The sequence below is a fragment of the Pimephales promelas genome, chromosome 19, assembly GCF_988280905.1.
Source record: "Pimephales promelas chromosome 19, fPimPro1.hap1.1, whole genome shotgun sequence".
Lineage (NCBI taxonomy): Eukaryota > Metazoa > Chordata > Actinopteri > Cypriniformes > Leuciscidae > Pimephales > Pimephales promelas.
In genome coordinates, this window is record NC_142787.1 from 29,240,947 (window position 1) to 29,256,991 (window position 16,045).

A 16,045-nucleotide genomic window follows, 5' to 3' on the forward strand; every position below is an offset into this window, starting at 1 on the left:
TTACCTCTTGTAATCACAGTGACGTCCAAGTGATCTGAATCAGTTGTGCAATGTCCAACTGAACCGAACTGAATCAGTTCAATGTTACGCCGTGTACTTACATTTACGAGTCATTAAATCGTGTTTAATTTGGACTTCTCTGTGCATGCTTTTTGGTGGACCCCCTTAGGCCTGGCTAATTCTCATATGATCCTGAGATGCCAGTTCAGATACATGCCCAAGGTTCCTACAACTCCCTTCCGGGACCAGATGGCGAACTTGCTTCATAAGAGGCAGACTCATCCCTGGCTTTTCTCTGTCCCGTTCGTGCTCTGCGCGTGTACGTGGACAGAACACAAAACCGAAGAGAGGAAAGGCTGTCATCAAGCAGAGGATGTCCCATTGGCTTACAAAGCCCAATGGCTGCCCTGCCCACCCGGTTTGAGAGCCCGCTCCACTAGGAGTGTCGCTTCTTCCAGATATCTATACAGCTGCGGGCTTTTATAGTCTATGTGTTGAGCCGGAGTTCCTCCGCACCCATTCGGCAGTTGTATGTTTCGGAGCGTCCAACGCCAGGCCTCGTGCTCCTATGCTTGAATAACTTGTGCTAGGCTGGTTTCCATATGTGGGGATCCCAGTGGCGATACCATATATGGTAAAAAATAATCCTGTAAAAAAAACGGTAAATTACCGTAAAAATATGGTATGTTACCATTTTTAAAACAAGCTACAGTAAGCTATTGTCAGCTACAGTATTATGCTGTTAAATTACAGTATATAACTGTAAATTAACTGCATTTAGATGTAGCTGACAAACGGTATTTAGCTGTTAATTTTAAAACCGGTAACGCACCATATTTTTACGCTATGATGCTGGCAACCACAACTGCCAGTAATTTACCGTTTTTTTACAGGATTATTTTTTACATACGACCAGCTCCCTGCGGTGAGCCCGCGTCTTCCCCTTGGCAGAGTCGAACGTGAGTGACTGAATGTCTCGGTTACTAATGCAACCCTCATTCCCTGAAGGAGGGAACGGGAGACGTTACATCCCGTCACCACGGTTGCTCATAATCGCTGTAATTGACGTCAGGTTCTTGGCTCCTCAGCGAAAAACAATGACCCATCTGCAAATTTAGCTGTTTTAGGTGTTGATGGCAAGGAAATGTGTTTTAATATTCATCATACTTATCTAAATCAATTAACGTTAGCTAAATATCTCTAATTGGCACATTACTCTTTGGTTGCTTGCCATGGATCTCCAGCGGCAGATCACACACAACCTTTGGTCATTAATGTGTCTGCTCGGTTAAACATTAGCGTTTTACCTCAGTCAACATCGCAGATCTTACACAACCAGTGCTGATCAATCAATAAATTGTGTGTGTGTTCAAATATTATTGCAACTACATTTGTGGTTCAGCAAAGTCTTCTTTTTTCTTCTTCTTTTTTTTAATAAGCACAAATCCCCTAAAAGATCGCAAAAAAATTAAATTTACTTTTTCCACCCATCTCATTTTTTTCCCCACCACCATGTTCCTTTAGGGGCTCTGGAATGTTTAGGGTCTTGTAAAAAATGTTAAGAAAGTATTTGTCAGCATAATGCATGCAATGTACAGTGTGTGTGTGTGTGTGCACTTATCGATGGGTAGAAAACTGGAACAACCTTTAGCCTTTATTTTGCAAGACACCCATGTCTTATCAGATGCAGTAAGAAATGCTGAAGACTGAAAGGAGGAATGAGAGAGGAATAGAAGGAATTAAGTTATGCACTATCATGCAATAAAACGTTTGTCTTCTCTCACACATGCATGCAATTAACAGTTGTATGCATACATCTACATAGTGTATCTGTTCAACCATAAGTGCAATTTTATGACGAAAAGACAAAGGTTCATGATGGCAATAACTTGGAAGAATGATTACTGTAAGTTATTATTTTTATGTAGCATGTGAGCAGCATCCACATCTCCAGGACTTACTTTGACTGGTGGTGACAGACAGGTAATGATAGTGTGTGCCCTAAACTTTGTCAGTGTTTGTCACTGCAGTGAAATTAAAACACTCTTAAAAGCAAAAGCTCTCCATTAAGTTTAACAACAAGCAAGCTACTCTGGTGTTGTTGATGTAAAATAGCATTGTGCGAGGTTGGAAAGGCTACCAAAATGAATAAAAATGGCCCCAAAATTCAATACATGAATTGCCCTTGCAAGAGTTCATGTGCTTTGTGTTTTATAGTTAAGCAATATCAAATTAGCAGCACAATTGCAAAATGTGATATTAATTTTATACAACAGTTCAATAAACGATAAGTTGAAAAAATGTATTGACAATTTTAGAAACAAAAATAGTTCCAAACAAAGCAGAAAAGTTGAATCTCACAGCAGCACACTGCAGTGTTTCATTATTGAATTATTCACCATTTTTGAACAAATCGGCATTGCGGAAGTTCTGAAATATCTAACCGTTACTGACACCAGTGGCCGTTAGAGAAACTGCAGCCAGTCTCGTTCTCGGTGCGCACGCTTGTTGGCCATACTAGATAAGGCTTTTTTTTTTTTTTACTTACGAGGAGTTTCCGTGGGTATCTGGTTTGTGCTGGAGGCTGGTCGCTTCTTTCCATCCGCCAAGCCCAAGTAGACGAGAACGCCCATGACGTCACATTTTGTGAATTTTCACGCCAATTCGGACCCGACTCAGGCTGAAAGAGGCAACCGTGGTGGACAGTCAAGGTGTCATTCTTTCTAATACTTTACGGTTGGCTCATAAATGTAGAAATAAAGACTTTATTTTAAAGATCTTTTTAAGTAAAAACCTACACATAGCCCCTTTTAGGCTTGCCACCGCCAATTTGAGGCTTTAGTGTTATAATAATATAATAACATTTTTCCCAAAACTTTATTTCTGCATCCAAAATGTTATATTTAGAAAATTAATCTCTTAATTCATAATTGCAGTGTAGATTTTTGAAAAATGGTAAGATGTATTTTTGGGGTGGTAAAATGCCATTTTCATAAGATGTAAAATAAATCTCTGATGTCCCCAGAGTGTGTGTGTGTGTGTGAAGTTTAAGCACAAAATACCCCACAGATATTTTTATATTGCATGTTAATTGTCTTTTAGAATATCTAAATTAAAAAAAAAAAAAATAAGATAGAGAAATCTTGTCTAAAACAACACTATAGGCAGCCTACAGGCTGTACAGGACATTGCACACATGTAACTATTTTTTAAAGCCACAAGGTGGCGCTCTTCTACTTGAATTTTTTTTTAATAAAGCTGGCACTCTATTTTGATGTGAATTGTTGCATTTATTGAAAAGAAATAAATATAAAATAAATATGTATATATATATATATATATATATTAATTCTAATGAAAAAAAAATAGCTCTTAAAAATTATATAATTAATGCAAAGTACCATAAAAAACTCTGAAAAGTCTAAATAATAATCAGAAAATATTATAGAACAAAAATATATTTGAGGGAGTTATCCTGGGAAAAAGTAAAGTTAAATTTTAAGGCTTCGTCCGTTTTTGACCGGGAGGAAGCTAAGTGTAACCCATTTACGAAGAAGCCCAGAGGGTTAAAGTTGTCACTTTTTGAGGGTTTGCAAAAACGCACCGTTTTGTGTCTGGCCCTTTAAATGCAAATGAGCTGCTAATGAGTATAAATAAATGAGTACTTTATGAGTATAAATTCATTTGTATTATACGTTACATATTTCATATGATTGTATTAAATACTGCATATATCATTTTACCAAAACACTGTGTATAATCAAGTGCACTTGAAAATCTTTTGTATTTAATTGTGATACATCCATCAGAAAGACATATTTTGGTGCCTACAGAGCTAATCAAAAACACTGAAGACAAAAGGCTTGATTTCCATGGTTGATTATTCACACTGAACCTGTGATATCTGTTAGTTTTAGTTACAGTTTGATTATGATAATCAACATCTTTACCTCACTGTGGTCAAACTAGGCCCCCTGGTGGATAATAATTGAGAACCCATCCTTATGTATTGTAATCAGCATAATAAAGTTATATATTTTGTTTCAAAAACTGGGATGAAGACAAAGCTAAATACACAATATGCACTAGAAAACAGAACTGTTAAATAATTTAATTATAACTATTAGTTCATATTCACCATCTGGCTGATAACCGTTATGCCTTTATACATGAAGAGTTCAGATGCAAAAGCCTCTAAATGCCATTTGAAATTTTCATCTTTAATGATGATTTTTATCAAACTTGTATATTTAAGTTCAGTAATTTCACTTAAATAACAATTAATAGGTAATTATCATTGCCATTTAAGTGAAATTACTGAACTTAAATATACAAGTTTGATAAAAATCATCATTAAAGAAGAAAATTTCAAATGGCATTTAGAGGCTTTTGCATCTGAACTCTTCACATATACATTGATAAGGGCCAATGGAGGGAAATAGGACCAGGGCGCCTGAGGTTACACCCCTACTCTTTTTTACGAGCAGTTCCATGGGATTTTTCATGACCACAGAGAGACAGGACTTTGGTTTAGTGTCTCATCCAAAGGAAAGTAGATGTATATATGGGGCCTTAGGTGCACAGGGCACCCATTAAACCATTAAAATGGCACAAAAACTTGTCACAGCACTTTCCAAAACATCTGCTGGTCCTTGACTCCTTTTTTTAAAATGTAAAAAATTAATTAAAAAAGTAATTAAGAATTTGTTTTAAATGATTCATATTATATAAAACATATATAATTTATTGTTACTACTGTAAATCTATATTAAAGTGTCCCTATTATGCTATTTTAAAATTTCCTAATTTTGTTTTAGAGTCTCCTACGACAGGTTTACATGCATCAAATGTAAAAAAAAAAAACTGTTTTATTTTCTCATAATGTACATTTGCACATCACCACTTTTTCAATGATTCTCCTGACATGAATCAATCTCTCTAAAAACCCAAGGGAGTAATCAATCCATCAGCCGGAAACCGAAGTTTACCTTGGGGACCACCACTGATTAGCAAACACCTGCTGTTAGCATTCCATTGACTCCCATGCATTTTGGCGTCACTTTGACAGCGAATAACTTTACATCTGAGGCGTTTAAAGACTCCATTTTCCATAGTTCATTTCTAAAGAAACACGACAATGTTTAAAGGCTCCATATATGGAGCTCCATTCGTGTAATATCTTCATTTGTGTTCCGAAGACGAACGAAGGTCTTACGGGGTTTGTATGCTACAGCATGGGGGTGAGTAATTAATTTTGGGTGAACTAACCCTTTAATTTAAAATTAACGATAATTTTTTGGCTTCAATATCTCGTGGAAATGAGGTTTTCCCTTAGCGTAAGATATTGCAATACTCGTTCCCTTTTCTAGAGAGAACCCGAGGTTACGTTAGTAATTGAGTAGCCTACGTTTTAGTTGATACGTTTTTCTACAATCATACACTATGGAACATATACATATGTAGCCTACCCTATATGTATATAATATTATTTGTATCAAATTTGTATAACTGATTTTCCTGCATACTGTACATGCGTCATTGCCCTGTGTCAATAAACTGAACAGATATCAAATAAACACTAAAAGGAATGCATGATTCATTTTGGGCTGGGACGTGGCTTTTTATATTTAATGCGTTTGGCATTGACATTTATAGAACACAGTTTCTCTTATCGCAAAATGTTTTATGACTGTAAGACTGTATCTTTATGAGATTTCTCTCTTTCAATTCTTCCCATTTCACCTTGAGAGATTGAAATTACACTTATAAGTCTATTTTTGCACAACACTAAAAGGTCTGTGACCGTGAGGGGAAGGTGATTTCAATTCCTGTTAAGTGCTGTAAAGGGACAGAATATAAACCACAGGTGTAAAGACACAGGCCTCTCCAGACCTCCCGCAACCTTTGGATTTTTCATTTTCCAGACAACCGTCGCACAAAGCTTTGGTGAGTAAGCGCCCTTGAAAAAGGGATCTGAATTTCTGAGAATGCAATTATTTTTCTGAGAATATCACACATTCAAGTGTTTAAATGACTTTGAAACTGCCTGGAATTGCATTTAAATAAATAAATAAATAAATAAATAACAATTGTCATCATTTATACCCTCACATCACCTTTTTCCTTTAGTGATAGTCTGAGAAATGTCTTTTGTTTTTCCATACAATGAAAGTCAATGGGATCCAAACTTTCATCTCTAGCAAAATATGAATTCATTTGAAGAATGTTTATCCAAAACATTCCACAAATCATATTTGTTCATGTCTTTTTATCATTAAGGGCAGCTGGCACACTTACAAAGATGAAAGTATTGGTCATCATTCTGCTCCTGCTGTGCTGTGTCAGTCCTTTAAAAGGTAGCCTAATCTATCAAAGCCTGGTGCTTTCAAACAGATCCAAATGCTGCATGTTTTAACATATAGTACTCAAATAATTTGAATGCATTATGCCTGAACAAATTGCTAATATTTAATTCTCTCTGACCAGCGGTCACCATAGAGTCATGTCCATTGGCCATCGGGAGCTTGCTAAAGACAGAGGTTGAGGAAACCGTCACCCTAACTTGTAAGACCGATGCAGGTATTGAACCATCCAGCTCCGAACTGCAGTGGTTCCGCAATGGAGCCAGAGTGAATCTGGCACAAGAGAACCGCCAGTCCCGGAGTAATCTGTGTGTACAGTCTGTCAAGAAAGAGGACAACGGAGTCGTCTTTACCTGTCAGCTGAAGGGGGACGCAAGTGTGAACGGCTCCATTAAGTTCGACGTCCACTGTAAGTTTAATGTTCAGAATAGGTTACTGGAGTAAACAGGAATATATTTCTATAATAATAATAATAAAAGTATAACTTTATTATTCTTCTCAACCAAAGGTTGAACACATTTTAGTCACTATATTTTATTGAGAGGAGTATGTAACTTAACTCAAACTGATTGAGCCATCTCTATCATCTGGTTGAGGTATATTATACTAGCTTTCACAGTGTCAATCAACAGCACTTATCACAACACTTCTTCTAACAATTAAATCACCCCAGCCATGTGAACTGTTTTTGGAAATTTTTGGCAAGCTAAGCATATTTTTTTTTACATATTACACTGTAAGAGCTCTATCTTTACAAAATGATGTTACTTGGTGCTATGAAAAAACGTAAGTGTATTTTTAATAATTTTTCAAAAACATGCTCAACCAAACGGTTGATTTTGCACATAATGGTTAACTGTCACCCCCTTTTTGAGAATGGACATTACAATGAACTTGGTTGTAATTCAAGTATGCTTTGGAATAAAGACCTTAGTCTTGTTTTAAAGAAAACACTCAGCAGATTATTGCTGAAGTAAAAGCACTTGAAAAAATAAAAGAAGTTTTAAATTTACATTAAATCAAATATACTGTACGAAATATTTTTTATTTTATATAAAATATATATTTTACAAAATATTTTTTTCCTATAAAATTACTATAAAATCAAAGCCATATATCTAACCAAGTTGTGTTCCAAATTTGAAGTTGATATCACAAAAAATGAAGATTTTGTTTAAGCGTAATACCAAAAATGACATAAAAACCATTGAATTTAATTGTATGCATTTTGCTGAAAAAAAAAAAAAATTTCCGTCCAGATATCACTTCTGTTGCAAAATATGTAACCTTGAGACTCAGACCTTTCTGACAATGCGTTTTGTCAAGACTAGAAAAAGTTTTGATCATAAATTATGAAAAGTATAGCAAAGTATGTGTATGAATTCCGGTACCATTTATTACCATTAAGTGACATCTCAACCATTTGGTAGAGGCCGATATTTTAAGAATTATGGGATGTGTTGAAAAAAAAAATACATTGAGTGTGGTTACTAGCACATAAGAAGATAAGAAATGCAAACAAATCATTTTGTTCAAAAGGGATATAGAAAAGAATCATATGACCACTGACCAGAAATTGGGCCTATTTACTTCAATCGCATAAGTGCTTTACTGTATCCTCATTTGTTGTTGTTTTTAGAAAATGTGAGGCAAAATGAAATTAATGAATAGTAATTGAGCTTAAGTTTGAATCTGGAATATTTCTTTAAATGAATTAGATTTCAGTCAAACTGATTCATTTTTTTTTCTGTATGCATGTAAAACAACATAAGCAGATATGGTCAGATATCGTTTCATTCTAAGCTTTGAATGCCATTATATTACAGACCCTCCAGACCTTAATGACACTAAAGAAGTGTTTGTTGAGGAAAAAGATGATGTTGTTCTGTCCTGTGATGTACGTGCCAACCCTCCTGTCGCTCTGGTTTGGAAAAGGGATGGTAAAGTTCTGGATCTGACCACGGGTAGATACAAAGCGACCAATAACGGCATCACCGCTGAGTTGTCAATCCGAAAAGCTGAGCGGGATGTACATCAAGGAACGTACGTCTGTGAGGTAACCTCATCCGTCTATGGAGTTGTGAGCAGGACTTTTACGGTTACGGTTGAAGGTTTGTGGTCCCTTTTTTATCCTCAATTTTTCTTTGATATTCTGCTTGACATTTATGTTCAGTTTAAAGTATGTTCCCCTTCTCTTCCCTTAGATCGAGTCCTAAAGTTCCCTGTAGGGCCCACGATTGCTGGAGTGGTGGTGGTTTTATGCACAATTGTGTTGGCACTCATCTCTAGGAGGGATAAAATTATTAAGGTATGTCCTCTTCGTTTTGTTATCGTCATAACTAATAATATAAAGACAAAAGTGATGTTTAATATAGGCCTAACTCCGATCTTTAAATCAAAAACTATCTGAAACAACAGAAACTTTTGTGTCCTATAGTGCTGCAAACGAAATTGAACATCTCCAAATGGAATTGCATCTCAGGCATTCAAACCATTGAGCATTGAGGAGAACAGACTGGAATTCAAGCAGCCATTACTGTACTGGTTGCAAATGGGATGGAACCAGGATGGCATCCCTCATAAATATGAATTACTAACTCAAAAAGATGTTTTGTTATTGTTAAATTATAAGGTGAAAATATGTCTGTCAAACAACTCTTTATCCTTGATTATTTCCGCATGTGTTTCTCCCCATTCTAATGTTGTTGAGCAAATACTTTGTCTCTGAGTTATGCTGCAAAGACACAGCCTCTCCTATATATTGTGTTTGTTGGAGATACTGTAAAATAAAGTCATTAAAGTGAATTGCAATATATTTTATATTCTCAAGGACGAGATTTGACTTGTGTAAATAGTGCAAAAATCATTAACCTTTATGATTTTGTTAAAGGTTAAATTTATTTTCCACTTTATTATAAGATTTGGATACTTTCGCTGTTTTCTTGGTTCATTGTCATTCTAAGACAAATAAAAATTGAATTATATTTCAGATTTGTTGGACATTTAGTTATATTTTTTAGAATGTTACAAAATACTAAAATGATAACAGCTGTGAAATATTTTGGGATATTTATGCATTTGAGACTTTATAAGCCGTTTTGCCATCATTCGAGGTGGTTCTTCCATGATGAGCTTTGCTGTTTATGTATTTAACAGTTTAAAAAGTTATCTCTTTGTCTCTATGAATATATAGACAGTTTATCATAACAATAGCGCTCCAAAACAAAGAACCGCGGGTTACGTCGCGTTTAGATTGCGACGCAGCTGCATGTTTGGCCAATCAGAGTGGAGGAACGGGACATGGTGGGCGGAGTCTGACTTCCACAGGGAGTGGTCCGCCAAATTCAAACAACCGGCAGCCACAAGAAACAAAGCAAAGGATAGTTTGACTTCAGAAGACTCTACGATTTTGGGAAAAGAACGGTAAGATTTGATTTTAACGCCATAGTCAATGCAATGCGTCTTTTAGACGAATTTGTTGTGTAAAGCATTTATTGTTTTTTTGTTCAATGTTGCGTTGGGTCGCTAACTTTTTAAATTATCAATGCTTTGTGCTCTTCTACTCTGCGTTAACGTTACTAACATCTTGGAGATTAATCTTCAGTTTCGTTTTATTATCACTTACTATTTTCTTTTACAAACAAACATCAAGCTTGTGATCAGTTTATTTATCAGTTGAAACCGAGAGGCAGCTCTTCACAGAGTTCCCCCACCGTCGTGGAAAAACTGGAAAAGTGATGTTGAATAAAGATATTTATTGCGTACATATTATTTGTTCTACACGGTGGACTTATAATTATGCTAATTTTAACAAAAAAGGGAAAATGTTACGGTAACAACCCGTTGTTCACTTTTCAACCTCCCTGAGAATGCATTAATTGTTGCTGTTAAAAATACTGCAAAATGGTGCATCATTTTATTTGTTTACGCGTAAAGTCAACGTACTATTCAATAAGACAACACAAATAGGCCTACACATTTTTTTAAAGTCTTATTTGTTTACAAATAGGCATTTTTCCATCTCCCTAAGATTTCATGATGACGTCCACTATTGTGAGCGGGGTCTGGAGGTCGCACGCGGTCCTCGATGAGTCAGAGCCCGACAGCTCGCCCGAAGCCCCGCAGCAGTTTAAGAAGATGCGCTCCACCAGCTCGCTGAACTCGCTGAGAATGTCTCTGCGCAAGCGGCTGCCCCTGAAACCGGTTCAGTCCAACGTCAACATCTCGGAGAACCCCACCTGGGAGTCGCTACAGATGAACCAAAAGACCAGTGTGGTCCGCAAAATGACCCGCAGTGCAAAAAACTCCTTTGGAAACGTCTGTCAGGTGTGCTTAATATTTCTTGCCTAATAAACTGTGAATGCACATTCATTCAATCACTTGTTATACCGTATTGCGCCATTTTTAACAAGAATAAAAGCAAGGCTTTGAGGGATATAGGCTTCTGAACTATATAGTAGGCGAAAAACAGTATTGTGACAAAATATCTGTGTAATTCACAGTGTACTTTAGGCAAAAAATACCCGTGACCACTGTTTTCTATCTATGTTAAATTTACTATCCCATGAGGCCACGGGACATGTACACATTGTGAATGACAGTGAAGCGACATTAATTTTGTAATTTTATTTTTTAGTTCAATTGCAGACAAATACAGTGCAAAAAGCACAAGGCATTGTGGTACAGTGATGTAAAACAAAGAATAATAAGAAGCGGCTTATCTGATGCTGATAGGTTGCATGATGACGACAACATGGTGAATGCAGTACGTCCAGATTTAATTCTTACTACACACTTATTATATAGAGTGTACTTTTAAGTGGGCTTGAAGTAATTGTTTATTCAAAAAAAGAGAGTAGTCTATTCGATTTCGGACACAGCCATATATCTCTTCAGTGGGTTATACTGTTATTTAATGTGTTTCTGGAGAAATTTCTGTAGACAAAAAAACTCCAGACAACATGAATTAAATTACGAGTGATATAGTTGCTTTTTACAGTGCATGCCATTGAAAACACATTAAGTCTATCCCTCACAGCCTCTCTTTTATGCTATAATATTAATGTAAATCAAATGTTTATTTACCCTCCCAAAAAATCCTATATATTTTTTTTTATCTTCTTATCAGAAGTTTCAAAGGAGCAGACAGCCACGTCAGGAGTGTCTAGTCATGACGCCTGGTAGGACGTCAGGTGGAGAGGAGTGTGATTGCACCGGGGCATCACAAACCCCAAAGCGATCTTCCGCCCGTACTACCATCACCCCCAGGCAAACTCCAAGGTCAGTCAGCAAGCGGACTCCTCGAGGGGCCTGTACCCCGGACGCCAGTGCCCGTGCTGTTAGGACGGTGAAGACCAGGGGCACCAGGAGGCAGCTGGTACGAATGGCTGCACTCAGAAGCCCTTTTGCATCACCCAACACCATGAACAGCAGGAGGTGAGACGGCACAGCTGCACGCACATTGCATTCTTGCTGATTTTAAATTGTCTAGTGTCCCCATGAAATCATTTGACGACAGCATTTTTCTTCATTGGGAAGTTGCGTGGGCAATATTTAAAGAATTAACCTTTTTTGTGTGTGTGTAAATAGTCCATTATGTCACTGTGAACTGTGATTTGGTCTTGCAGGTGTGTTTTTTTTTTTTGTGTAGTGACTTTTACACTATACCATATCTATAGCATACTGTGCAGAGTATTACAATTTTCAATTTTCTACATTTGCCAAAATATTTTGTGTAACAATTGAGCACACGGTGTAAAACACTAGATCCCACAATTCTCTTTTTTAAAATATTCATTATAATTAGATTAGATGGTCAAATATTTCGACATTTTACACAAAATTGAAGAAAAATTTTAAATAACATCAACTATTTCAAAGATGTTGGATACTGGATTCAGTGCTATTTTAGTATCATTGTGATACAATGGTTTTAAAGATTAAAATATTTAGTTTTTTCTTTAATTTTAGTTTCAGTAAGTTTGTTGTGTTTTGTAATTTTTTATTTATTTCAGTTAAAGTTTTTTTTTGTTTTAATTAACACTTTTTTTACGGTTTTAGTAAACTAAAATCACCCTGAACTGGATATTCGCCATCATCTATTATGCTCTCTAAAAGTTTTGGCAAATTTCAAAATGAATATCCATTTTCATGTTGTACATTATCCATGTTTCGATGCCTGAATCTTGTAACATTCAATGTGCTTGATTTTAGTTTTCAGTGTTTTATCTTTTAGTAGTTTGATTCAACATAATAGTATCTTTATAAGTTATAAATCCATAACATAAAAACAATTATTGGCCAGATTTGGTGCCTGACCTTCAATAATTAGTATGCTTGTATTCCTTTCCAAACATTGCCCACGCCTGTAGATTTTAAAATAATATGTCTGACGGTTAATTATGTCAATGCTTGGGAGAACATTAGCATGTAGATGACCTTAACGCCACCAAACATTAGGAATGACAAGAACAGCTTTGCACATATGAATGAAACACATGATATCACATAATGGTTCTCTCCGTCCCCATGACAGGCAGTTTGATGAGGATCTGGATTGTGTGTCCAAAGGCCTAGGAAGGCTAAAACGTCTCTCTCAAGCCTTTGATGATGCGATTTGGAAAGATGATAGGTGAGTACAAAAAAATAAAAACCCAATAAAACCCCATTCATCTTTTATCAGTTTTATTTCTGTCAGTTCTTGAGATGCGTTCACTCAGTCACAATGTGTTCCCAGTTCCCGCTCATGACATCTTGCCATTTCCTGTTTGTAGTTTGGGAGGGTGCACCCCCAGACCCCAACGTTTCACTAGACAGCAGCTGCTCTGTACCGAAACCTCCTTAAAAACCCTTTACGTTACTGCACTTAGAGGGGTTTGCTTTTGGGAATTGTTGTCTATTGCTGGAACAACTGTGTGATTTAACTGTTTTAATAACGGTTATTTTTTAAGACATTTGGGTTGTTGCAGTTTTTATCATGCAGTGCTAGTCTTAATATCTTCCAGCCCTTCCTCCTTATCCGAGGGACCCCGTTCCCTCCCCTTTTTTGAATTCCACACATAACTTTCCTCCCGCCAAGATTTTCAAATGTCTCGACAGTCTCATTCCTTGGTTGGGCGGTCAGTCACTCTTAATCAATCCAGCTAAAGGGGTGATGATGATGAGCGTTTAGGGCTGATTTAAATCTGCTATATTCCAGTCAACAAGTTCAAGGCTTTCAGGCATGATCACTTGTAATATCTTTCTGAATTAAGTCCATTTATTATTTCTCCTCTGCAAGCGACAGGTTCAGGGAGTGTCTTTTGGATTAAAGCTAAGGTAAATGTTTTTAAGTATCTTTCTGGAGTTCTGCTTTGTTTATTCCATTATGTGAGTGTGTTTGTCCAATCTAAAAAGTCTGATTCGTGCAATCAGTGCCACACTAAAACCCGTGTGTATTGCATGATTAGTTATTAACCTACGCCAAACATGATTTAAGGAGCTTTACTTTCTAATATCAAACACTAAAAGGCATCTTACACACACTTTACAATGGCTGCTGCTTGATTTGCCCATTTCCTTACAATTTTTTCACCATTATACTTTTGTAATTCATCATCATGCCAATTCGGACAGATTCTTCAGCTCAGAACATTTTGAAAGCAAACAAATTGTGTCTTAGATGATTAATGTTCCGACTCACAAGTCTGTTGCTCCTTTTTTCCTGTGTAACACCAAACGAGTTATTGCTAAAATGCCAACGCTGCACTTTTCCACACACTGAAAAACTGCATGCTGACATCTGCATTTTTCCTTATAAATTAAAATTATTAGTGCTGTCAAGTCAGTTAATTTTGATTAATCACACCTAACATAACATTTTGTAAGTATAGTGTGTGTTTACATTTTTTTTTATGTTTAATGTGATTTATTATGGTTAATAAATTGGACAGCACCAAAAATATTATGTAACATTGGGATTTAAATGCATTGAACACTAACTAACATAACTTTCACTCATGTAAATAACTGTTAATATGTGTTTTCTTTAGTCATGGTGTATTTCTAGATCCTGTCCCCCTTCCTCAATGCCTTGTCCTCGCTAATCAAAAGTGTTTTTTGTAACCAGTTAGGATTGCTGATGTATTGACTCGTTATGTACATTTTGAACAAAAAAAAAGCATAGTGTACATTTAACTTAAGAAAATTAGAAATTTTTCTACAGGTTCATGTGTCGATTCGTGCACTATTATTTAAAGTAAACTTTGAAAGCATCTGTATTTGGCTGCAAACATTCACATAAAAACTCGATGTGAAAACTTAAACGTCTTAATGTCAGCATAAAACGGAAGTTGTGATAGTTTTCTTCTGTTTTGTGACGTGTTCGAGACGGCTTCTGGAATAGGAAAAATATAGGGCAGGACTTATAGGGACCTATAGGGCAGGACCAATTAACTGGGTCGTAGGAATTTGGTTAGTTGCCACCTAAATGGAGGCAGCTCTGTATGCCAGTTTACTGTCAGTTGTGGAGGATATTAAGCCCCACCCTCCACCGACACACGTCATTAAGAGAAATTTTAAGAAAATAATGTGCACAGATAAATCATTTATAATAAGCATTGCAACATTGTGTAAAAAAAAAAAAAATAAAACCGAAAGAGAATTGCCTATTTGATTTTGATTTCATGATCTCCATCCCACACTTAACTCTAACCATCGATGTGATTGCAGGGTCCAGGCGTTGGAGCACTACCAAGGGGTCATGAGCAAGAGCTACAGCACGACCAAGAGCAACATTTCCAGAGGACTGAACAGGGCTTCCATCCGAAAACAGACACGGCGCATCCAGCGGTCCGTAAGCAGCTGGACTGATGTGGCCATGTCAAACATCCGCAAAGCCACTTAAAAGAGGCAAAGTTTTCCTTACTATCAAACATGTATGTTGTCTTGTGTTTCTCAGTATATGCCAGAAGAGGCCTTGTCCAGTATTTTAAATCTGTCTGTATCTTTTAATGGGCAGCAGCAACTGAATATACTGTATCACTACATGAAAACATTTTATTTTATAGCTGCTGATTTTTAGATAGTGTGCTTGACATATTGAAGCATTTATTTAAAATCGTTTCTGCTGTGAAAAGCCACCAAAAATATGTGAATACAAAACGTAAGCATATTAAAAAATGAATGTTTGGAAAGGTCAAATAATCAGGAAAAAATGCTAAAACAACCCATATTTAGGTTGTTGTTGTTTTTGTTTTGCAAAAATATCCAATATCACTACCGAACACTAAACTGACATGGTTAGATAGTGTCCTAACTGTGGGAGACGTTACTAATGTTACTGTTTACTAACCGTTTTAACCTATTTAGTTGAAGTTTATTAACAGTGTTTACTGCTTTGGTACTTTACTGAGTGTACTGCAAGGCATTAGCATTTGTGTATCAGGAGGAAAAAATGCAAAGTATGCAATAATTTCACTGAGCAAATATTCTGCTATTGATAATATTATGAAATACACCATAATCACAGATTGTACTCACAATATAGTCATCAATATGTAAACATTACCAAAGGATAAGAGAGGGAGTTTGTTTCAAAGCTAAAATGTTTACAGTAATATCACTTTTCATTATGATTTTTTTTTTTAAAAGGACAAAAAAACAGAATTGTTTTTTATATATTTAATAAAAAAAAGTTTCCGTAA

At 36.1% G+C, this 16,045-nt stretch overlaps 2 protein-coding genes across 6 annotated transcripts; both read left to right on the forward strand.

Moving 5' to 3' along the window:
* Nucleotides 1-5,713: 5,713 nt before the first annotated feature.
* On the forward strand, nucleotides 5,714-9,353 carry tmigd1 (transmembrane and immunoglobulin domain containing 1). 2 transcript variants are annotated; one of them, XM_039693767.2, is made up of 6 exons: nucleotides 5,714-5,946; nucleotides 6,285-6,356; nucleotides 6,487-6,771; nucleotides 8,189-8,473; nucleotides 8,567-8,670; nucleotides 8,800-9,353. In XM_039693767.2, the coding sequence occupies exons 2-6, from the start codon at nucleotides 6,302-6,304 to the stop codon at nucleotides 8,815-8,817; spliced, it is 747 nt and encodes a 248-aa protein (XP_039549701.2). In that variant the 5' UTR covers nucleotides 5,714-5,946; nucleotides 6,285-6,301; the 3' UTR covers nucleotides 8,818-9,353. The 2 variants fall into 2 exon arrangements, with proteins under 2 accessions (XP_039549701.2, XP_039549700.2); XM_039693766.2 differs by having other exon boundaries at nucleotides 5,716-5,946; nucleotides 6,280-6,356.
* Nucleotides 9,354-9,441: 88 nt separating this feature from the next.
* Nucleotides 9,442-16,045, forward strand: pimreg (PICALM interacting mitotic regulator). 4 transcript variants are annotated; one of them, XM_089123828.1, is made up of 6 exons: nucleotides 9,442-9,785; nucleotides 10,372-10,688; nucleotides 11,491-11,798; nucleotides 12,898-12,993; nucleotides 13,642-13,679; nucleotides 15,072-15,210. In XM_089123828.1, exons 2-5 carry the CDS (start codon nucleotides 10,398-10,400, stop codon nucleotides 13,670-13,672), a joined length of 726 nt encoding a protein of 241 aa, XP_088979954.1. In that variant the 5' UTR covers nucleotides 9,442-9,785; nucleotides 10,372-10,397; the 3' UTR covers nucleotides 13,673-13,679; nucleotides 15,072-15,210. The 4 variants fall into 4 exon arrangements, with proteins under 4 accessions (XP_088979954.1, XP_088979955.1, XP_039549697.2 ...); XM_089123829.1 differs by having other exon boundaries at nucleotides 13,648-13,679; XM_039693763.2 differs by lacking the exon at nucleotides 13,642-13,679 and having other exon boundaries at nucleotides 15,072-16,045.